The 21,890-nt window shown below is 36.1% G+C and overlaps 5 protein-coding genes across 6 annotated transcripts; 1 reads left to right on the top strand and 4 right to left on the bottom strand.

The window, feature by feature from the left end:
• Positions 1-678: 678 nt before the first annotated feature.
• Positions 679-1,212, bottom strand: LOC125477395 (probable glycosyltransferase At5g03795). Its single transcript, XM_048584608.1, has one exon. It carries the CDS (start codon positions 1,210-1,212, stop codon positions 679-681), a length of 534 nt encoding a protein of 177 aa, XP_048440565.1.
• Positions 1,213-3,120: 1,908 nt separating this feature from the next.
• Positions 3,121-4,610, top strand: LOC103967943 (TOM1-like protein 5). The gene is made up of 3 exons (XM_048584082.1): positions 3,121-3,252; positions 4,036-4,197; positions 4,373-4,610. The coding sequence occupies exons 1-3, from the start codon at positions 3,230-3,232 to the stop codon at positions 4,608-4,610; spliced, it is 423 nt and encodes a 140-aa protein (XP_048440039.1). The 5' UTR covers positions 3,121-3,229.
• Positions 4,611-4,720: 110 nt separating this feature from the next.
• On the bottom strand, positions 4,721-8,663 carry LOC103967933 (probable glycosyltransferase At5g03795). Its single transcript, XM_009381265.3, has 4 exons — positions 8,231-8,663; positions 7,872-8,125; positions 7,350-7,698; positions 4,721-5,737 (listed from the first exon to the last, which is right to left on the bottom strand). The coding sequence occupies exons 1-4, from the start codon at positions 8,579-8,581 to the stop codon at positions 5,069-5,071; spliced, it is 1,623 nt and encodes a 540-aa protein (XP_009379540.2). The 5' UTR covers positions 8,582-8,663; the 3' UTR covers positions 4,721-5,068.
• A 743-nt stretch (positions 8,664-9,406) lies between these two features.
• Positions 9,407-13,977, bottom strand: LOC103967932 (probable glycosyltransferase At5g03795). Its single transcript, XM_009381264.3, has 4 exons — positions 13,649-13,977; positions 13,309-13,568; positions 12,580-12,928; positions 9,407-10,104 (listed from the first exon to the last, which is right to left on the bottom strand). Exons 1-4 carry the CDS (start codon positions 13,928-13,930, stop codon positions 9,436-9,438), a joined length of 1,560 nt encoding a protein of 519 aa, XP_009379539.2. The 5' UTR covers positions 13,931-13,977; the 3' UTR covers positions 9,407-9,435.
• Positions 13,978-15,310: 1,333 nt separating this feature from the next.
• On the bottom strand, positions 15,311-21,240 carry LOC103967935 (DDT domain-containing protein DDB_G0282237). 2 transcript variants are annotated; one of them, XM_009381268.3, is made up of 12 exons: positions 21,142-21,236; positions 20,949-21,010; positions 20,129-20,304; positions 19,691-19,863; positions 18,239-18,660; positions 18,109-18,169; positions 17,620-17,966; positions 17,059-17,495; positions 16,789-16,954; positions 16,548-16,709; positions 16,361-16,449; positions 15,311-15,756 (listed from the first exon to the last, which is right to left on the bottom strand). In XM_009381268.3, exons 3-12 carry the CDS (start codon positions 20,239-20,241, stop codon positions 15,606-15,608), a joined length of 2,121 nt encoding a protein of 706 aa, XP_009379543.2. In that variant the 5' UTR covers positions 20,242-20,304; positions 20,949-21,010; positions 21,142-21,236; the 3' UTR covers positions 15,311-15,605. The 2 variants fall into 2 exon arrangements, with proteins under 2 accessions (XP_009379543.2, XP_009379542.2); XM_009381267.3 differs by lacking the exon at positions 20,949-21,010 and having other exon boundaries at positions 21,142-21,240.
• Positions 21,241-21,890: the final 650 nt, after the last annotated feature.

Raw genomic sequence — 21,890 nt, 5'->3', positions numbered from 1 at the left:
CATTGGAGAATAAAACCTATTTTTATGGGTTCAATACTAAATTTTTAGCCTAAAAAATTTAAGCTTTAACCCACAAAAACAGTTTTTATCCTCCAATGGTTTTGGCATAAAATTTTAACCCGAGATTATTGAATAATGAATTTAGACTTTTGTTTTTTGGTAACTTCTTTAAAAATAAAATTTATTTAGATTATCCTATAATTTATTATTATGAACATTTTAACTTAAAAATATTTGGAATCCGATAAATAATGAAAAATTATTAAATATGCTTCAATCTTGCAACAATTACTAATACAAGTATTTTAGCCATCTGATTTTGTTTGGAATAGGAAGAAACAGTTTTGGATGTGGGTAGAAAGAAAATGAGAGGGAAAAATACTTCCAGGAAACCAGGACGGATGGTTCTGGTTTGGCTGGCCATGTGGGGGGTCTCTCGTTACTTATATCTTATGACCTCAGGTTTGTATTATGAATATATATCTCTATATAATTATGTTATGTCTGAAAATTTGTCAACAGCTTATGTGCCCGCAACTGCCTACGTCGAACTTATTTTGTTAGACGTACGCGTACGCGTAGGTCTTCGTAAGACAATCGGATGATATATATGCGGTAACAACCATGTGGAAGACATCTTGAAGGAATACTTTTTATTAATTAAATAGATGAACTCAATTAGGTGAATACATCTTGAATGCGAATGTTTAAGCGTCTGAGCCAGATGGAGTGAACAATCATGTGGAAAGCATCGTATCTCTTCGGGGGTCCATTCACCAAAAAATGTCGTTGCACTTGTTTCACCCTCCTCTGCATTCGGAGGAACTGTCTGCTCGATATGGCTGTCAATATGGTCTTGATGTCGGATATATTCTTGACCGGAACTTGTACAGAAAATGACTTCCAGTTCAAAACATCGCTGAATGGAGGAACGTAACCATCCGAAATCAACACTGGCACACACTCGGCATAAATTGCTTCCACCACTCTTGGACTTGCCACTTCGTACCCGCTAGGGCATAAGCAAAACTTGCTACTCTTGAGCATGTTCTCGTACGACACGCCCTGAGGAAGTTGGTCATAAACTTGCACATCCTGGTCTTTGCCTTTCCATTCGTTTAGGAGAAGGTACCTAATGTGGCCGTGTAGACGCCCTGCAAAGAAAGCTAGTGTGGATCGCTTCGATGGAGGCTGACCGCCAATTCTTGGCATCTCCGATGTTTTCAAATTAATCTCTGGAAATGACGCATCTTTCGACGGATCGAATCCTTCTGAAGTGTTTGCATTGCACAAAACTCTGATGGAGTTGTGGAATAAGTCGGGGACGAAGGACGTCGTAGTTGGTCCCTGTAAAATGAACAAGGGCTCAATTATATCATCAACCAACTAATACACTCAAACCGTCGAACTTAGCAATAAGAGAACTAGAAGAAACAAAATGTAATATTTCAACTAATAAATTTGATTTAGACCTTAATTAGTTGATGTGTGTTCTATTATAACGACCCAATTGACTGAAGATGTAACAAAAATGAAAGGAAAGGTCAGTCGTGATTAGGGAGGCAGAGTGAAGTAATGAGTTAAGATTAGAATATATTATAGAGTTCAAATATTTGTTTTTTAATTTAAAAAAGAAACAAAACAAAATCAAAGATTGCTATTATTGATATCCTAAAAATTGTATTCCACACTTCTCATAAATATATTTTTCTTTATGAATATGAAATGTTTAGAGTGCACAATGAGATTTTTGAGTGTCAATAATAGCACCCAAATAAAATAAAAAAAAGAAAAAAAAAAAAGAAAGAGGAAATGCACAATCATGACACCTTTAAAACGAGCACTTACAAAATTACATCAAGTTGTACCGACGACAAAAATTACTCGAAGGAGCGACTCAAACAGAGTGCAGGACAATGTTGGAACCAAATATCAACGCAATGACAATTATATTGCGACCAAATATCAACGTTATATTGACTTATAAATATGCAAATAGCGACGCTATATTATCAATATCTACCAAATATTCATGAAACATTTACTGAATATAGATAGCCGTTTTTGTACCAACGTCAGTTTTGTAGGAGCTTATTCAAAAGGTGTTATTATTGTGCATTTCCCACAGAAATTTCGAAGTATAAAAAGAGAAAAAGAAAAACATTGGATACGGAAAAGGACAACGGCCACTAAGGCACTTGCCACTTGATAAAGAAATTCTCTGTATTGTATTGCTGGTACCACAAACAAACACTTCCTAATTTCTAAAATATGAATTTTGAAAATTTGTTTTGGTAAAGGACTTGCAAATTTGCAACAACCAAATAAAAATATTAAAATTGCAGTATCCTAAGGTCGGACCTCTGAAGATCAAATGCATATTAACCTACAAGAGTATATTAGTTTAGATCTATATGTTTAAAATATTTAACAACTTAATAAAGCAAAACAATTAAGAAAATTAGTTTTTTATGGTTCATTAATAATGATAATAATCTATTTCCAAAATAAATAACGATAGTAATCATGAGAGATATTCTATCTTCTATGAAAGAAAAATAATTGAGTGACGATGTTGGGATAAAGACATCGGTTGAGGTCAATAATAATTATATATCTTGTAAGAATTATTGGCATTTTGTTAATAAGTGTTAACTAGAAAATAAAATTAAAATAAATACTAAACAATAGACACCACATAAATTCAGAGATATACCAGAAAAGAAACAAAGAAGAATATTATTATTCGATGTATGAAGTGCTCCCCCCACCCACCACATTCCTAAAGGAAGTTTCAACCTCGTGAAATTGAAGTTTGGTGCCACGTTGACATCGCCATCGCAATTGGACCAGTCACTACTAAATATTAACCATTATACGATCGTATATATGAGAATACTCCAAATGTTTTAAACCCTTGTTTAAAATTAATTAAGATCCGGAATATTCCATACTCTAGAACGACCTAAAACTTTGGTAATTCCTACTTAAGTCTTCCATCATGACTAATTTTTATTTTTTCCATCAAAGAGAACCTAATCATGACTAATCATTATGAGATAATTACATTGCATGTCTGGTTGGTTGACAAGTTGATGTTTAAAGGTGTCCTTTAATGTTTAAATTATCTTCTGTAATTTTGACTCTAAGATATATGTTTCTCTAGGGGGCAAAAGATGAATTCACACTTGATCTTGTGGAACAATGTTCTTTCCAAAAGCAAAAAATTATGCATCTTGTGATGACTTCTCGGTAAGGCTTCTATTATTCTGTAAAGTATAACAATTTTCCTTTTTTATTGGTTGCATAGCACTGTACTCATACTAAATTTTGTTGATATGGTAATTAAATCTCATTAGGTACATGATAAGTTTAACTCTAGACGGGGCGAGTTTGTTCCCCCAGATACTGAGTTGCTTCAGTTACCTCATTAGCAAAATACGTAATTGGATTTTGTTTAAGGATACAGGGATAGCATTACTTTTTAAATGTCACGAGAAGTTTCGCCTGCTTGGGGTGGTGTTTTGATGTTTAATCTAAAGCTGAAGAAATATGTAAAGGCGAATGAAGTTTTTCCAATTAGGTGATAGTAATTGGACTACATAAATTTCTTGTTGAAATCCATAGTTGCACATTCAAGTGCAGATATATAAAACCTAGATGGCTCAAGAGCCTTGGACGTTGTTAAACTGTATTACTAATTATGCTCATTGACATTTTGGTTTTAGCTCCAAGGGAAGAACTTCCTATTTTCTATGGTGGTATAGTTGATATTGCAAGACTGGAAAAACCGTGGGATTGAGAACACTTTCCGAATTGTTTTGTTTTCAACTTCGAAGGATGGGATATTGGAATGTGGTCTTAAATATTTGTATGGCTCTAATGGGATTTGTAGTTAGTCCTTTAAAATATGATAGTTTGGTTTAGGGGACAAGTATATGTACAGATGCTGCCCATTCTTTAAAACAAACATGCCTGCATGTATAACCACTAATACTTGTAGCTCCAACTGAATCTTGTCTTTAATTTTCCTAGGGATGAGAAGGCAGTTTTTCGGGCTATTGAGTTAAATGAGCAGCTCCAGAAGGTTCTTGCAAGACATGAATTCCTACCTTCTTGTAAGCCTACACCAACTGTTAACCATCTTAACCAAGAGGAGGCTGAGGAGGAAGAGGAGGCTGAGCAGCTTGTCCGAAGGTATGTTCAACTACATGGGACTAAGGTTTTCCTTGTATAAACATTTTTATTCTTTATGATCACTGCAAACTATGGTTTGAAAAAATATCATACAACTTCGGTATATGGGGATGTCTACAAACATGTATGATTTGATGATCTGAAATCAGTTGTCTTTTACTGAAAAACTTTACAGGCTACGGAAAGGAAAAGCTTGTGTAAGCCCTGAGGATGAAGAGCAATCAGCCGAGCACCCCCACTTGGGCTTGCTTGGATCAACCCAGCCAGCAGAACGGCCGAACCGTCCACTTATACGACCACTTTCGTTAGAGCCATTGCATGAATCAAATGGGCATCTTCCGCCTGCAAATGGGCATCTTCCACCTGCAAATGGGCATCTTCCACCCCCACCTGCAAATTGGCTGGCCATGTGAGGGGTCTCTCATTACGTAGACGCAATGCCAGTAGCTCTCGCAGTGGAAGCATGGATTTCAGCGAATGACTGTTGTACTCGAGGGGCCTCTCGTGTATGACCAGGTTTTTATTTTCTCAAGTTTTTTTCTTTATATATTGGTAGTTGATATGGCGATGGTTTCTGATCTGTTAGTGTTGTGGAAAGCTGGAGAACATAGCTGCCACATTTTATCTCATGTTTTCATATGTGATCTTATCTTATGACCTCAGGTTTGTCTTATGAATGTATATATGTCTATATATGTTATATCTCAACATTTATTAACAGCTTATGTGCCCGCAACTGCCTGCGTCGAACTTATTTTGTTAGACGTACGTACGCATAGGTCCGTGTAAGACAATCGGATGATACGCAGCAACAACCACGTCGAAAACATCTTGAAGGATTTCTTTTTATTAGCTAAATAGATGAGCTCAATTAGGTGAATATATCTTGAATGCGAATGTTTAAGCGTCTGAGCCAGACGGAGTGAACAATCATGTGGAAAACATCGTATCTCTTCGGGGGTCCATTCACCAAAAAATGTCGTTGCACTTGTTTCACCCTCCTCTGCATCCGAAGGTACTGTCTGCTCGATATGGCTGTCAATATGGTCTTGATGTCGGATATATTCTTGACCGGAACTTGTACAGAAAACGAGTTCCAGTTCAAAACATCGCTGAATGGAGGAACGTAGCCATCTGAAATCAACACCGGCACACACTCGGCGTAAATTGCTTCCACCACTCTTGGACTCGCTACTTCGTACCCGCTAGGGCATAAGCAAAACTTGCTGCTCTTGAACATGTTCTCGTACGACATTCCCTGAGGAAGTTTGTCGTAAACTAACACGTCTTGGTCTTTGCCTTTCCATTCGTTTAGGAGAAGGTACCTGATGTGGCCGTGTAGACCCCCTGCATAGAAAGCTAGTGTGGATCGCTTCGATGGAGGCTGGCCACCGATTCCTGACATTTCCGATGTTTTCAGATTAATCTCTGGAAGTGACGCATCTTTCGACGGATTAAATCCTTCTGAAGTGTTCGCATTGCACACAACTCTAATGGAGTTGTGGAATAAATCAGGGACGAAGGATGTCGTAAATGGTCCCTGTAAAATGAACAAGGACTTGGTTATATTATCGACCAACTAATACACTTATACCGTTGCTTAGCAATAAGAAAAGTAGAAGGAAAAAGAAAGAAAAAAGTCAGCATGAGACAGTTAGGTCATGAGTTAGGATTAGAATAAGTTTAGAGTTCGATTTGCTTTAATTTAATAAACAAAAATCAAAGTCAGAATAAATTATAAATAAATAAAAAACCAAAAAAAAAACTAAAAACCAAAATTCTAAGGGTGCTATTTTTGGTACTTCAACAATCTTATTTCTGCACTTCTCACAAATGCATTTTTATAAATACAGAAGCTTAGAATGCATGATGAGACATGTGGATCGAGTGACAATAACATAATTTAAAATTATTGAAATAAAAAAATTCGGGGAAATACACAGTAATGACACCATTAAAATGAGCTCTTACAAAAATGGCACAAGTTGTAACAACTACAAAATTGACCTGAAGGAGCAACTTAAACAATGTGGAAGACAATATATCGACCAAATATCAACGACATCTTAATAACGTTATTGAAGTATGGATACCAAATATTGATGTCATATCAACAAAATTTATTAAATATCAGTGACATATATACTGATTATTTACTGAATAAGAAAGGGTTATTTTTGTATTTATCTCAACTTGGTGTCATTTTTGTAGGGTACAATACTTGGGTACTGATTAATCATTACCCAATTTACTGACCCTCTTATTGTTAAATTATAGAGATAGAACTTATAAGGAATTTTATGTTATGTATTCTTCTCTCTGTGAGGGAATTTTTTATTATGTATTCTTATCCCTGTGGAGACATAAACCCTAATCTCTTTACAAAGGAAATAAAATCCTAAGGACCTTCTATGTGCAATAGGAAATCTTCTCAGAAAAGGAAAATAAATCATAGTACAAATTTTAATGGTTTGGGCTTCGTAGCATCATCGTTTGCTTCAACCAAAGAAAGTGTCTTTGAGCCAGTGGGGCGTGCTTGATGAGTCATCATCAGAGACTATTGTGCTTTTCAACGAGTAAAAGGGTAGTAATAAAATTCAAGAATGTGTTGAAATTTTGCTTTCTACATTATTGCTGCAAGAGCATGTTAGAGGCATAGAAGGACAAGAAAAATCTTTTCCAATCAAAATTCGGTCGAGCTTTACAAACTTCAAAATTGTACCCATTCACAAATTTTGAGGCATTGGAAACAAAGGTTTTGCCAATCATGTTTTCTTCAGGCAAGGAAATCACATACCTTGCTTCATATATATCTCTAAACTACGAATTGCAGTGGTCCTTCATATACATATGCAAATTGAAACAAACATATAGAAAGACAAAAATTGAGAAAAAGATAGTAGGGCCAGATTGTGCTACATTGGCCTTATGTGCATTTGGAAGCTAATAAACGGTAATTTTATTATGAATCAAGGAGTTGGTAACTAAAAAGAAAAATCAAGTGATTTTCTTAATGCTTTTTTAGCCACCTATATATTGTATTTACGAATAAAAGTAAGATTAAAAAATATTCAATTTAAAGTGCAAATAGCTTATTTAAAATAAAATAAAACTAGCACACATAATTAGAAGATAACATATGATGTACGTACCCAATCGTGACAGGACAACATGAAATGATCAGCACCGTGGCTTCGGTTCCAGAAGGGATGTTTGTGAGAAATGAGATTGATGTAGTCGACCACAGCAAGCTTCATGCCATTTCGATCAAATGTTTCAGGCATATAGATATACTGAACCATAGTAACCACACTGAATGGAAGGAAATAAACAAGTGCCTTGTGAGGGTCTTTTGTACGATAAAATTTGCCCTTCTCCATCTCATGAATAAACCTTCCTTCTGATGAATATATACCCCTGCATGGCCCTTCGTGAAATATTGGAACCTCTCCTTCTTCGTATACGTAGATCTTGAACACCTTCTCCATCTCTAGGTAACTCCTGGCCAACGTTTTCTTTTATTTTATTTTTAATTATTATATTGTATAACAACAATTAATTAACTAAATATTTGTTAATAATTCTGATTCAGACACTTAATTTTGTTGTTAGGTAGACTGTAAATCTAAATCATTAATTAATCAAGTCGAGTTTAATTTGTCTATATAACGTACCTGTGGAAGGCGTTAGGGTTGTGATATATGGGGCCTCGAGGAACATAATCAGGGTCTTGATGTGTGGATGTTTTATTCCTAACTTTAGCAGCTTCTCTAATGGCAGACCTTGCTCTACCCAAACTTGCTTCTACTTTATCAAGCTGGCTGCCGCTGATGAACACTGTTCTATTGGCAACAACATTATTATCCACTGTATTAATCACGTCTCCTTCTACTTTCTGGATTATCGTCTCTTGCAACACATCAGCTGCCTAATTAATGACAAAACACAAGATTAACTTAAGATATGTATTAAGAAATTAACATACAGAGAGAGAGAGAGAGAGAGAGAGAGAGAGAGAGAGAGAGAGAGTCACTGATATTTGAGGGGCAGGAGCAGGAGCTGGAGATGGGGCGGCTGTATTTAGGTTATTTAGTGAAGAGAAACTAAAAAGTAGAGGTTGTGGTGGTGGTTGAGTGGATGTTAAAGCAGCAAGAGAGTAAGTAGTAGTAGTAGTATTAATATCACTACTACTACCACCAGCTGAAGCTGCAGCTACTTTCCATGTTGTCTCTGAAGAAGAAGATGAGGAGGAGGAGGAGGAGGAGGAGGAGGAGGAGGAAGCCCTTGAGATTACCAACAAAGATACTGCCAAAGTTAATACGAGTATTAATCCCACTAAAACCGAGGATAAAGATGAAACTGGTTTGTTACGACTGGGCCTCATTTTTCTCCAGCTGATGATCTCTTCCTAGTGTCCTAGCTAATTCCTTAAAGGCTAGCTCCATATACATCCACCACACATGCACAGCACTAGTGTCTATATATACATATCCTATCCATAGGTATCTACTAAGACCAACTCTAATGGTTGAGGTTAAATACTAAATTTCAAGCCAAAATCATTGGAGGATAAAACCTATTTTTATGGGTTCAATACTAAATTTTTAGCCTAAAAATTTTAAGCTTTAACCCATAAAAACAGTTTTTATCCTTCAATGGTTTTGGCTTAAAATTTTAGTCCGAGATTATTGAAGAATGAATTTAGACTTTTGTTTTTTGGTAACCTCTTTAAAAATAAAATTTATGTAGATTATCCTATAATTTATTATTATGAACATTTTAACTTACAAATATTTAGAATCCGATAAATAATGAAAAATTATTAAATATGCTTCAATCTTGCAACAATTACTAATACAAATATGTTAGCCATCTGATTTTGTTTAGAATAGGAAGAAACAGTTTTGGATGTGGGTAGAAAGAAAATGTGAGGGAAAAATACTTCCAGGAAACCAGGACGGATGGTTCTGGTTTGGCTGGCCATGTGGGGGGTCTCTCGTTACTTATATCTTATGACCTCAGGTTTGTATTATGAATATATATCTCTATATAATTATGTTATGTCTGAAAATTTGTCAACAGCTTATGTGCCCGCAACTGCCTACGTCGAACTTATTTTGTTAGACGTACGCGTACGCATAGGTCTTCGTAAGACAATCGGATGATATATATGCGGTAGCAACCATGTGGAAAACATCTTGAAGGAATACTTTTTATTAATTAAATAGATGAACTCAATTAGGTGAAAACATCTTGAATGCGAATGTTTAAGCGTCTGAGCCAGATGGAGTGAACAATCATATGGAAAACATCGAATCTCTTCGGGGGTCCATTCACCAAAAAATGTCGTTGCACTTGTTTCACCCTCCTCTGCATTCGGAGGTACTGTCTGCTCGATATGGCTGTCAATATGGTCTTGATGTCGGATATATTCTTGACCGGAACTTGTACAGAAAATGACTTCCAGTTCAAAACATCGCTGAATGGAGGAACGTAACCATCCGAAATCAACACTGGCACACACTCGGCATAAATTGCTTCCACCACTCTTGGACTTGCCACTTCGTACCCGCTAGGGCATAAGCAAAACTTGCTACTCTTGAGCATGTTCTCGTACGACACGCCCTGAGGAAGTTGATCATAAACTTGCACATCTTGGTCTTTGCCTTTCCATTCGTTTAGGAGAAGGTACCTGATGTGGCCGTGTAGACGCCCTGCAAAGAAAGCTAGTGTGTATCGCTTCGATGGAGGCTGACCACCAAGTCCTGGCATCTCCGATGTTTTCAAATTAATCTCTGGAAATGACGCATCTTTCGACGGATCGAATCCTTCTGAAGTGTTTGCATTGCACAAAACTCTAATGGAGTTGTGGAATAAGTCGGGGACGAAGGACGTCGTAGTTGGTCCCTGTAAAATGAACAAGGGCTCAATTATATCATCAACCAACTAATACACTCAAACCGTCGAACTTAGCAATAAGAGAACTAGAAGAAACAAAATGTAATATTTCAACTAATAATTTGATTTAGACCTTAATTAGTTGATGTGTGTTCTATTATAACGACCCAATTGACTGAAGATGTAACAAAAATGAAAGGAAAGGTCAGTCGTGATTAGGGAGGCAGAGTGAAGTAATGAGTTAAGATTAGAATATATTATAGAGTTCAAATATTTGTTTTTTAATTTAAAAAAAAAAACAAAACAAAATCAAAGATTGCTATTATTAATATCCTAAAATTGTATTCCACACTTCTCATAAATATATTTTTCTTTATGAATATGGAATGTTTAGAGAGCACAATGAGATTTTTGAGTGTCAATAATAGCACCCAAAGTGAAAAAAAAAAAAGAAAAAAAAAAGAAAGAGGAAATGCACAGTCATGACACCTTTAAAATGAGCACTTACAAAATTACATCAAGTTGTACTGACGACAAAAATTACTCGAAGGAGCGACTCAAACGGAATACAGGACAATGTTAGAACCAAATACCAACGCAATGACAATTATATTGCGACTAAATATCAATGTTATATGGACTTATAAATATGCAAATAGCGACACTATATTATCAATATCTACCAAATATTCATGAAACATTTACTCAATATAGATAGCCGTTTTTGTACCAACGTCAGTTTTGTAGGAGCTTATTCAAAAGGTGTTATTATTGTGCATTTCCCACAGAAATTTCGAAGTATAAAAAGAGAAAAAGAAAAACATTGGATACCGAAAAGGACAACGGCCACCAAGGCACTTGCCACTTGATAAAGAAAGTCTCTGGTACCACAAACAAACACTTCCTAATTTCTAAAATATGAATTTTGAAATTTTGTTTTGGTAAAAGACTTGCAAATTTGCAACAACCAAATAAAAATATTAAAATTGCAGTATCCTAAGGTCAGACTTCTGAAGATCAAATGCATATTAACCCACAAGAGTTTATTAGTTTAGATCTATATGTTTAAAGTATTTAACAACTTAATAAAGCAAAATAATTAAGAAAATTAGTTTTCTATGGTTCATTAATAATGATAATAATCTATTTCCAAAATAAATAACGATAGTAATCATGAGAGATATTATATCTTCTATGAAAGAAAAATAATTGAGTGACGATGTTGGGATAAAGACATCGGTTGAGGTCAATAATAATTATATATCTTGTAAGAATTATTGGCATTTTGTTAATAAGTGTTAAGAGAAAATAAAATTAAAATAAATACTAGATATTAGACACCACATAAAGTCAGAGATATACCAGAAAAGAAACAAAGAAGAATATTATTATTCGATGTATGAAGTGCTCCCCCCACCCACCACATTCGTAAAGGAAGTTTCAACCATCGTGAAATTGAAGTTGGTGCCACGTTGACATCGCCATCGCCCTCGCAATTGGACTAGTCACTACTAAATATTAATCATTATACAATCGTATATATGAGAATACTCCAAATGTTTTAAACCTCTGTTTAACATTAATTAAGATCCGGAATATTCCATACTCTAGAACGACGTAAAACTTTGGTAATTCCTACTTAAGTCTTCCATCATGACTAATTTTTATTTTTTCTATCAAAGAGAACATAATCATAAAAGGTGGGTGGCTAGCTAGATATCTCTAAACCACAAATTGCAGTGGTGGCCCTTTGCATGTATATGCAAAATGAAAGAGACATATAGAAAGACAAATGAGAAAATGAGAGGATTGTCAGATTGTGCTGGAATTGGCCTTATATGCATTTGGAAGCTAATAAACGGTTATTTTACTAATTTTTATGAAAACGGTTATTTTACTATTAAGCAATGGGTTGGTAGTTAAAAAGAAAAAAAATCAAGTGACTTTGCATCCCAATATGAAGATGCATTTATACTTTCATTTGTGAATAACATATCTTGACCGAATAGAATCTACGGTTGGAACTATTCAGTTTATTAATCTTCATTTGAAGATCAATCTTATAAAAAAAATTTCAAATTCGAGATTGTTTAATTATCTAATTAAATGTATCAAATAAATAGACGGGTTATCATGAATATATTACTTTGTATCTACATTGTCCATTTGTTCCATACACTTTAATGACTAAATGATCTTCTATTGAAATGATTTTGTAGGGATGGTCTCCAAATAAAGATTAAGAAATTGAACAATTTCGATTATGAAATTTGTACGGTCAAGAACGTTATTCGCAATAGAGTATGCAAGTATTATCCAATAAAAATCAAGTAATTTAAAAAAAAAAATTATTTAGCCTCCCGTATTCATTTACGAGAACACATAAGATTATAAAATATTCAGTTTGGAGTGCATATAGTTAATTATAAAAAGAAGGTAGATATAGTGTATGTAGAAGGTAATTAACAGAGGTGAGATACGTACCCAATCGTGACAGGACAACATGAAATGATCGGCACCGAGGCTTCGATTCCAGAAGGGATGTTTGTGAGAGATGAGATTGATGTAGTCGACCACAGCAAGCTTCATGCCACTTCGATCAAAGGTTTCAGGCTTGTAGATATACTGAACCATGTTAACCACACTGAATGGAAGGAAATAAACAAGTGCCTTGTGAGGGTCTTTTGTACGGTACAATTTACCCTTTTCCATCTCATGAATAAACCTTCCCTCCGATGAATATATACTCCTGCATGGTCCGTCGTGAAATATTGGAACCTCTCCTTCTTCGTATACGTATATCTTGAACACCTTCTCCATCTCTAGGTAACTCCTGCATGCCATTTTCCAATTTTTTTTTATGATATATATAACAACAACTAATTTATTAAGAGTCAGTTTGATAACCATTTCGTACTTTTTACTTGTTTGGTAACTATTTTCAGTTTTCAAAAAACTAAAAATTTAAAACTAAAATTTGAAAACTCAAGAAGGAAGTTCAGTTTTATTATTTTGAAAAACTGAAAACTAAACTTTGAAAACATAAGAAAAAAGTTTTCACTTTTTGGTTTTCACGTTTGAGTGAAAACTGAAAATGAAATAGTTATCCAATAACTCCTAAATATTTGTTAATAATTTCTTATGCTAGCTTGACTGTGAATTTGAATTTGAATTACTAATTAATCGAGTTCAATTTTTCTGTAAGTAACGTACCTGTGGAAGGCGTTAGGGTTGCGATATATGGGACCTCGAGGAACATAATCAGGGTCTTGATGTGTAGATGTTTTATTCCTAACTAGAGCAGCTTCTCTTATGGAAGACCTTGCTCTACCCAAACTTGCTTCTACTTTATCAAGCTGGCTGCCGCTGATGAACACTGTTCTATTAGCAACGTCATCATTCTTTTTAGCTGTATAATTAGTTACATCTCCCTCTACTTTCTGGATTATCGTCTCTTGCAACACATCAGCTGCCTAATCAACAAAACACCAGATTAACTTGAGATATATAATTAAGAAAATTGAGAGAGAGAGAGAGAGAGAGAGAGACTCACTAATATTTGAGGGGCAGGAGAAGGAGCAGGAGCTGCGGCCGCTGTAGTTAGGAGTGGAGGTTGTGGTGGTGGTGGTGGTGGTTGAGCGGATGATAAAGCAGGAAGAGAGTCTCCAGTTGCTGCTGAAGCAGCAGCTACTGTCGACGTTATCTCTGAAGAAGAAGAAGATGAGAAGGCGCTTGAGGTTGCCAACAAAATTACTGCCAAAGTTAATAATACGAGTATTAATCCCACTAAAATGAAGGATAAAGATGAAACTGGTTTGTTACGGCCGGGCCTCATTCCAACAAATAAGTCTCCTCCTCCAATGTCCTGATGCACAGGACTAGTATCTATACATATATACTAAAGTATTATCCGGCTTAAAGCGATCTTATCTATGAAGGTCACTTTCGTGTAATACAAAATCATCTACTAAATGTGATGTCCTATTACGAACACATGAATTCTTTGTTTACTCTACTTGAATTTTCACGTAAATTTACCATACAATTAAACTAAAAATTCAGCTATGATGGTACGTATGAATATTATGTAAGATTTGATTTACAAATATTCTTTAGATATCTATATATAAAATTTAAACGTTAATTTTTCGAACCACTTAATGAAAGAAGGTTTGCAAAACACACTAAACATTATACTTTGTGGCAGACTTATGGTAAAAGTCAAGCACCTCATAGGATAAAAAATCTAAACAGAAAATCTGAATATTTTATAGAGATAATAGGGAGCTTGCAGTGTATGACATACACTTGAAAGAGTTAGGTTCGCAATCCAAATTTGGGAAAAGAAACACGACGCATGTAGGTCTAAATCGTCACTCCAAATCACCACATGATCCAAGAGCACCATTTGATAGTAAATCTAACAAACAAAACAGCGACACCCTTCAACACAGAGATCTTGAAGAGATCCAATAATCAAAAGATAGAACCTGAAATTATGTAAATAAACAAACTAACTAGTCAAAAGGACCTCCAGCAACTCTCATCATGCCAATCCGGCTATACCGTAGCTCTGTTCCGGCTACACCTAACCCAAATCGCTTTACGATACAACCGAACTTCATCTCCATCTTGAGTTACCTTGTGATGTAGTTTAAATTTGAGACATGAGAGATTAAGGTTTATGATTCATGCTCCACGGAAGTTCTGTGTTTGTGATTTCATTACTAGTGGATTATCTTCTGACTGGCAAAGTGCTCGAGGACGTTTCCCAAAGTGGTTGGGTTTTACCTTGTTAAATTCTTGTGCACTCTAAATCCGTTTCTAGCTGTCGAAGTTGTCAAAACTTTTAAAATTGGTTATGGACTTACGTATAACCTATTCACCCCCTTCTAGATTAATACAATTGACGTGTACGCATAAATGTATAGGGTTTAGGGTTACACTTAGACATCAAGACCCAAGCTAAATGTAATATGCGGTCCAGAACCAGATCTGACTTTAGGCCCATAACTATCTTTAAAATTGGTAGAATCATTCAACCAAAACCCATAAATACATTACCGAGTTGACTTAAGACCAGAACCAGATAATAATATCAACGTAGGTCGGTAGGGGGTGGCTACTACGCGGGCCAAATAAGACCAAACAAGATGAAGGTTTCAGGTTCGACTCATTTATAGAAACCGGAATACGGAAATTTTCAAGGAAGCAATGACCATAACCTCATAATTTGATCCCTCAGATTGTAGAAATTGAGTATTTGCTCAAATTGAGTATTGAGCTAAAAAATAAAAGTCTGTCTACTTGAAGTGCTAGAGGAATGGATACCAAAAAATTGACAGTAACAAAAGAAAACCGCTCCATCCCTATTCCTCTCCTTCCTACTTATCCGTCACCGCTTTCCTTGGCCCCCCCCCTCAACTCCAGAGATACTCCCCAAAGCCAAGCAATCACTAGACTAATGGACTCAAAAACAGAACAGAGAAAAACCAAAAATGGGAGCTCAATTAGTCTTCCTTCCACTTGTTAACGTACTCTAGGAAAGCATTGGCAGGATTTTTCTTCGGTGGGGCTCTTACACGAGAAGACCTTCGCAGCACTGCTTCCTCCAATGCAACCTCTTGAACCAAGTCCTTTGATCTCTTTTCCATCTCCAGGCTGTGAAAAATTGCATTTCAAACCAAAACTATTCAGATAAACGCGAAATATACATGGCTGAATTGCTCCAACTGAAATATCACACTACCGCAGCCATTAATAACAAAAGGGACGGGGCAACAAAACTAGCCGACAACAAAAGTGATGCAATTTAAATTATAATAAAAGGGACAATTTCAAAATATATTTTTCCCTACGGGGTATAACTCCTCAATTCTATTAGTAGTTGTCAATTTTATGCATGACGGTAAGAATAACAAACGTTTCATCATGTGTTCCAACTAATTTGAGGATTCAACACAGCATCCTACCAAAACTATTTGAATTAACAGAAAGGTGTGTCTCTTTCATTCTTAACTCATATCTCTCAACAGCCTTAGTGATCACATTATTGGGGCCGGCCCAAAACATCATTTGCTCTACCTTATCAATTGAACCTTTATGTAATCATTCTTAAATCAGGATTTGAATGTTTGACATTAATCCATCATATACATGCTGACATGCTGGCCATAAATCTCAAAATTTTTCCAAACAAGAAAGGATATTTAATTGAGTGTGTTCATGCCAGGAGCATCAACTGCAAGAGGGAATGAAAACTAACCATATTCTGCTATTGAATTTTTCCAGCTGCTTTTTAAGTGCCCTCTCTCTCTCACCCTTGCAATTCAGCGAGCCGATCAACAAATACAGCTGTTCAAAAATGTCAAGTAGAAAACAAATTTAACAATAAAGAGAGAAAACGAGAGAAACGAACACAACCAATTAGTAAAATATTAACAGCTGAATACCTCTTCCTTACTACTGTAATTCCCCCACTGCTTGGAGTCAGAACTCTCAACAAATATTCTTCCATCACGCTGGAACCACCAATATCTGTTATAATTTCGGTCTTTACCCAACGAATTGGTACGTATAACCCGCTTCTCAATCTCCCGCTCATAATATTCCTTCTGCAGTAAGCAGTTTCATAAGAAGGCAAGAACAGAAACACAGGCACAGAAAAGAACTGAATAAGGAGATAGATCAAACCCTCTGTTCTTTGCTTTTCATTCCGGTGACTTCCTTTCTATCATCCCTTGACCATTCATGTGGGTCCTTCTCAGATAAACCCTTCCCATTGGGTATTGGGATGTCCACTTCCAAGTTCTGTTTCCTGGCCGTTTTCTTTGGTGCATTGTCAATTTGATTGCTCTCACTATTAGAAATGAAAAAAAGACATTGTTAAACATGAACCCATAGAAAATCATTATGATACACATACACACGCATATCAATGAAGGCTAGTAGCAGAATCAAGACCTTTTCTCTGATGCACAATTCTGTTTAGATGTTTGGATTTCACCATTTATTTTCTTTACTATGTCTCCGTTCTGTCTCATATGATTACCATTTGTTGATGCACTTCCTTTACTCTCCAAATCCACAACTTGATTGGAATCATACTCTGCTCTCGAACGATCTTTCTCTTCTCTTTTCTTTCTAGCTTCCTCCAATGCTTCCCCCCTTATTGTGGCTCCAAGTGCCTGCCTCTGTTCAACAAACTTAGCCAACTTCTCTCTAAGAGTATTTGTTTCAAGTGCATGACTGACCAATTCTCGCAAGATTAGCAATTTAGCATGAGCATCTAAAATGCCATAATGCCCCCGCTTGATAGTTGCTATGTAACCACGTAACTCAGAACTGTTCACCATATCTAGAAAATCGCACAAATACTCTGTCCAAGTAATTAGAGTTATCTGAAATTAAAAAGAACAATCAAACAAAAAAAATATATAAGAAAGAAATCAGAAGGGCATAAATAAGAAACAAGGATTCTATTGACATAGATATTTAAATAATAGATTGCAAGTGGCGTATGACCTTCAACTTTCGATTTCTTTTCCGTATGGTTGAAGAATATTCGTCATTGTCTTTCATGAGCAACCGGAGAAGAGCCGAATGAGTTTCCACAAGAAGAATCAAATTGCCCATCTTGTGGTTGATAGCATTCTCAAAATCTTCAAGAGAGAATGGCCACAAGTGCAAAAGCCTACCAAACGAAGAACAAAAATCCCAAACCATCAAAAGGTCACCAACACATTCCATTGGGACATTAAAGTCTGTCAATGGCGAAGGGCGATCCGTGAAAACTGGATCATCTGCATCTGGTTGCACCAAAAGGTCATCAATTGGATACTTGATAGGTTCTTCTGCTGGTTCGTCACCTTCTGCGAATTCAAGATACAATAACAGAAAGACGAACTTTACTAGAGTTGCAACCATGCAAAACATTTAATTTTAAGAGCAAAAACCCATGTACAGGGCTCCACCACTAACAAAAATGTAATCAAGCAAATATTTGCACTATACCTTCTATAGCTGAACCTTCAACTTTTTTCCTTTTAAAATTTTGACGTTCATGTTTTGCTTCCTGGATTTAATAAAAAATATAAGACAGGCAGATAATGTCATCACTTCAACAAGTAAATGAATATTATACCTCCTTGTTTTTCCTTCTCTTATTGCAGACTAGTAAACCATCCTTGAAAGAGACTTTGCCCCTTAAGTTCTCCGGAACACTTGTTGAGATTCCATGAATTTGTGCAAGTTTACCATGGAGCACCCAAGGAGCATTTCGGTATGTAGATTCCCGAATAAAAGATTTCAAAAAACTTCTACTAAATGGTGGCTTCTTCTGTCTCAGGTCTTCCTGATTTATTACTGAAGTTTCCATAACTTCCTTATTCCTGTCAAGCCAAGCTACCTCATATTCAACTTTTCCAACACTTTCTTCAATAACCTTTGATATTTTGCATGGATACATATCATCACCCTTTCTCCCATACATTTCAGCACCCACATATATGTGATCCTGCAACTTTGTGGCTATGATGTCAGCAAGATCTTTCAACGAAAGCATACCTGTCAGGACAAGAAATTAATGAGTTATGCAGAATTTCGAGAATGTTGCAACTATACAGAAGCATTGGCTCAAGGTCATGATAAGCACGTCTAGCTTATCATGTCTACATCAGCATCCAGATACACTTCCCAATCATGCGCAAAATTCACAATCAACCCCATGTTACAGGTAAACAGTCATTATTCGCATACATCAAGGTCTATACACTACCCTACTAGTAAGACACAAGACGCTAATGTAGGGTCCTTAAAATCCTCAGCTTCACTAAACTGGGACACAACTGTCATGCTAACATTCTTGGAAATGTAAAGAAGGGAAATCGAGATAAAATTGAACCGGAAAGGAGCATAATACCTGTTTAAAAATCTACGTTGCTAATATACATACTTAGAGAAAATACATCACAGATAAGGAAACAATCAAACTGCTATATCATCTCAAGTAGCCAAAGTATGAAATTTGATTACCCCTCACTACCAACATCAGTCTCCGACAAGGTAGAAATAAGAGATTCATCAACCAAACATTTGCCAGCATAACTATAAAACCCTACAGCATATATTCATATTGTCGAAAAAAAGGGTACAAAATTCTTATTGAAAAGGGATCTTTTCCACCAACATACTCCCCATCCAAATCTGACAAGAAAAATCTAACAATAAGCACAATTGGTGAGGTTCTCAAAGCAAGAAAAGAAGAAAACCAATGGTCAGGCATGCACCACCACATAAATTCATCCGCAACATGCATGAGGAAGATCATGTATCAGTATTTTGATATATAAGGAACTCAGATGTATGCTAAAGTGAGTAATTTATGTTAGAAGGGGAATCCATACAAGATTTCCCCTCCATGTCATAAACAGAAAGTTAGAAACTAGCCTATAGACAGACAATGCTCATTCATATAATGTCACCAAAACTGCACTTAATCTCCACAAAAAAAATTATCTGAAACTATTGAGTGGGCAAAACTTAAAGATTATTTCAAAGCACAAGATATTCATTGATCGCAGTCGAGAGTTCTTACTGTATTGGATAATCTGTAGTGCAGGTGCCATGAGCTCCTTGGGAAACTGCTGAACCTTCTCAGTAGCACGTTCTTCTGATAGCAAAGCCTCTTCATAAGTCAAATTAGTTTTTCCAGAGACTTTGCACATCCAAATTCTCTGGCGATACAAATTTATCCGGTTCAGATATTCACTGCTCCTTGTTAAGTCAGACAAACAAAAGGTTGTGACAATGCAGGAGACTTGAGAAGCTAAAGGGTGTTCTACCAATATTTTAAGAAGTCAAAGACATAACGCACTTTGGTTGACCTTGTTTGCATAAATTCCACTTAATTGCCTCGGAGACCACAGTAATGTACTAAAACTTAGAGAGATCCAAAATAAAAACAAACCTACAAAATAAAAGAAAAGAAAAACAAAAAAGCCACACAGCTTCCCAAGGCCTAAAAAAAGGATACCCGTAGTCTCGAAATATCTCTTTTGTAGTTCGAACTTGGTATACAAGCTCATGAGACTCCAAATCATCAGGCAGTTCAGCCAAGGGAAACGCCTTTCTTTTCAATAGAGGCATCCTTATTACTCAGTGCTGATGCAATGCCAAGGCACACAAACTTGCATATGGTTAATTCAGTTCCTGAAACAAGAAAACACACACAACATCCCACATAAAGATATTTCACCACATGAGAAACTAAATCGACTTAAATCATAGGGCTTGAAATTTTCACTTTCCTCGATTTCCCAATAAATGAAGCGGAGCTTAAAGAAAATAAAACCAGAAAAGCAATGTAACAAGATCCCAAGCACATAGACGCATCCCGTTAGAACGAAAAAAGAAAGACAAAGCGAACATCGGTTCATATCAACACAATCCACTCAACCAAACCCAACAATCAACATCTTCAGTAAGCACAGATCAACGAATGGCATGATATATAAGGTACCAAACACACATGGAAAAACGAAAAGAGAAAGCTTTAAGTCCATTCACCCCTAACACCTTCATCCGAAAGCTTATTGATTCAATTTTCGAAAACAAATCAAAACAAAAAATCTCTCTCGCTCTCTCCTTTGCAACACCCAATATTCTCACTAGCCAAACAGACCCAGTTCCGGTAGCCAAACAACAGAAACCCTAGATTCTAGAAACGCCGCGCTTTGTGGACACAACTACCAATTGACCAAACCAGCATGCGATTCACGTTTCATTGACAATTAGACAAATGCATTGAGGCTCAATAGGCAATTGCAGAAAATAATAAAAAATCAAAAGAATACCGGAAAAAGGAACAAATCGGCGACAATGTCGCCAAAAGTGCGTTCCCGCCACAAGCAAAACTCTGAGGAAAAAAATACACATTAATCGATGAATGCAAAGCGACGGTGCGAGTGTGTTGCGGTGTGGGTGTGGGCGGCTCTTAGCGAGTTAGAGAGAGAGAGAGAGAGAGAGGAGAGAGAGTTGGAATCTTACAATGGAGAACTTGACCCGACTGAATGTACGAAGCGGAGAATGGGAGAAGGCCAGAGAGGGAAGGGGCGGTTCTCATTTGTATTGCCTCTTGCTTTTTTTATTTATTTTTCCTTTCCCTTCCCCCCTTGCTCTCCTTTTATATATTTTTTTACGTGTGCCTTTTCCACACCATCCACGTAGGCTTATTTCCAAATGGGTTATAATGTTTTAATTTTCTCACATTGCAATTCAACGTTTTATAGTAAGATCCGTTTATAACTTTTAACATAAGTTGATCGTCTAATCAATCGTTAAAAATAAACTTATAAGCCATTTCCGAGATAGATAATGATTTTGACTTTTCCTTCTCTTATACTTTGATTTTTCTTTGATTTGTAAAGGGGTAGTTTCAAGCGAAAAGTGATTTTACCAATACAAGCCAATACTTGATGATCCAAATATGTGCGATGCAAGCCTTATGTTTATGGTTAAGAATTAAACCGCGTATACTTGACTCATTAAAGATTACATCCTTGAGCTCATTATAATCAACTAACCTACTAATAGAGGGTTATTTTCGATTTAGTTTGGTCGGTTCTCGACTCAGAAAGAGGAGCATGAGGGCGAGAAAGGAGGCATGATAGAGTGTCGTTGATTATTTGTGTGTTTTGACACTTCAGCGAGAAGATTTGATCGAGGTAGGGGTAAGCCAAATTCGCATGTCAACAACATTTCACCAAGGACGACAATTCTTATATAATTAGAACATA

The sequence above is a fragment of a genome, unplaced genomic scaffold, assembly GCF_019419815.1.
Source record: "Pyrus x bretschneideri cultivar Hongxiangsu unplaced genomic scaffold, Pyrus_bretschneideri_v1 Contig1, whole genome shotgun sequence".
NCBI classification, from domain to species: Eukaryota; Viridiplantae; Streptophyta; class Magnoliopsida; order Rosales; family Rosaceae; genus Pyrus; species Pyrus x bretschneideri.
The sequence above is the reverse complement of the archived record's forward strand: the minus strand, read 5'-3'. Positions and strand labels throughout refer to the sequence as shown.

What these genes read in the sequence shown, in the direction of transcription:
- LOC103967935 (XM_009381267.3), bottom strand. Translation starts at nt 20,241, where the DNA reads ATGCCTCTATTGAAAAGAAAGGCGTTTCCCTTGGCTGAACTGCCTGAT. An exon ending in TGAAGGTTCAGCTATAGAAG is followed by an intron (nt 17,967 to 18,108) that starts GTATAGTGCAAA and finishes TTGAATTCGCAG; the next exon opens with AAGGTGACGAACCAGCAGAA. An exon ending in ATTACAGTAGTAAGGAAGAG is followed by an intron (nt 16,450 to 16,547) that starts GTATTCAGCTGT and finishes ATTTTTGAACAG; the next exon opens with CTGTATTTGTTGATCGGCTC.
- LOC103967932 (XM_009381264.3), bottom strand. Translation starts at nt 13,930, where the DNA reads ATGAGGCCCGGCCGTAACAAACCAGTTTCATCTTTATCCTTCATTTTA. An exon ending in AACCCTAACGCCTTCCACAG is followed by an intron (nt 12,929 to 13,308) that starts GTACGTTACTTA and finishes AATGGCATGCAG; the next exon opens with GAGTTACCTAGAGATGGAGA. An exon ending in TGTTGTCCTGTCACGATTGG is followed by an intron (nt 10,105 to 12,579) that starts GTACGTATCTCA and finishes TTCATTTTACAG; the next exon opens with GGACCAACTACGACGTCCTT.
- LOC103967943 (XM_048584082.1), top strand. Translation starts at nt 3,230, where the DNA reads ATGCATCTTGTGATGACTTCTCG. An exon ending in CATCTTGTGATGACTTCTCG is followed by an intron (nt 3,253 to 4,035) that starts GTAAGGCTTCTA and finishes TAATTTTCCTAG; the next exon opens with GGATGAGAAGGCAGTTTTTC. An exon ending in GCTGAGCAGCTTGTCCGAAG is followed by an intron (nt 4,198 to 4,372) that starts GTATGTTCAACT and finishes AAAACTTTACAG; the next exon opens with GCTACGGAAAGGAAAAGCTT.
- LOC125477395 (XM_048584608.1), bottom strand. Translation starts at nt 1,212, where the DNA reads ATGCCAAGAATTGGCGGTCAGCCTCCATCGAAGCGATCCACACTAGCT.
- LOC103967933 (XM_009381265.3), bottom strand. Translation starts at nt 8,581, where the DNA reads ATGAGGCCCAGTCGTAACAAACCAGTTTCATCTTTATCCTCGGTTTTA. An exon ending in CTCCTGCCCCTCAAATATCA is followed by an intron (nt 8,126 to 8,230) that starts GTGACTCTCTCT and finishes GTCATTAATTAG; the next exon opens with GCAGCTGATGTGTTGCAAGA. An exon ending in AACCCTAACGCCTTCCACAG is followed by an intron (nt 7,699 to 7,871) that starts GTACGTTATATA and finishes AACGTTGGCCAG; the next exon opens with GAGTTACCTAGAGATGGAGA.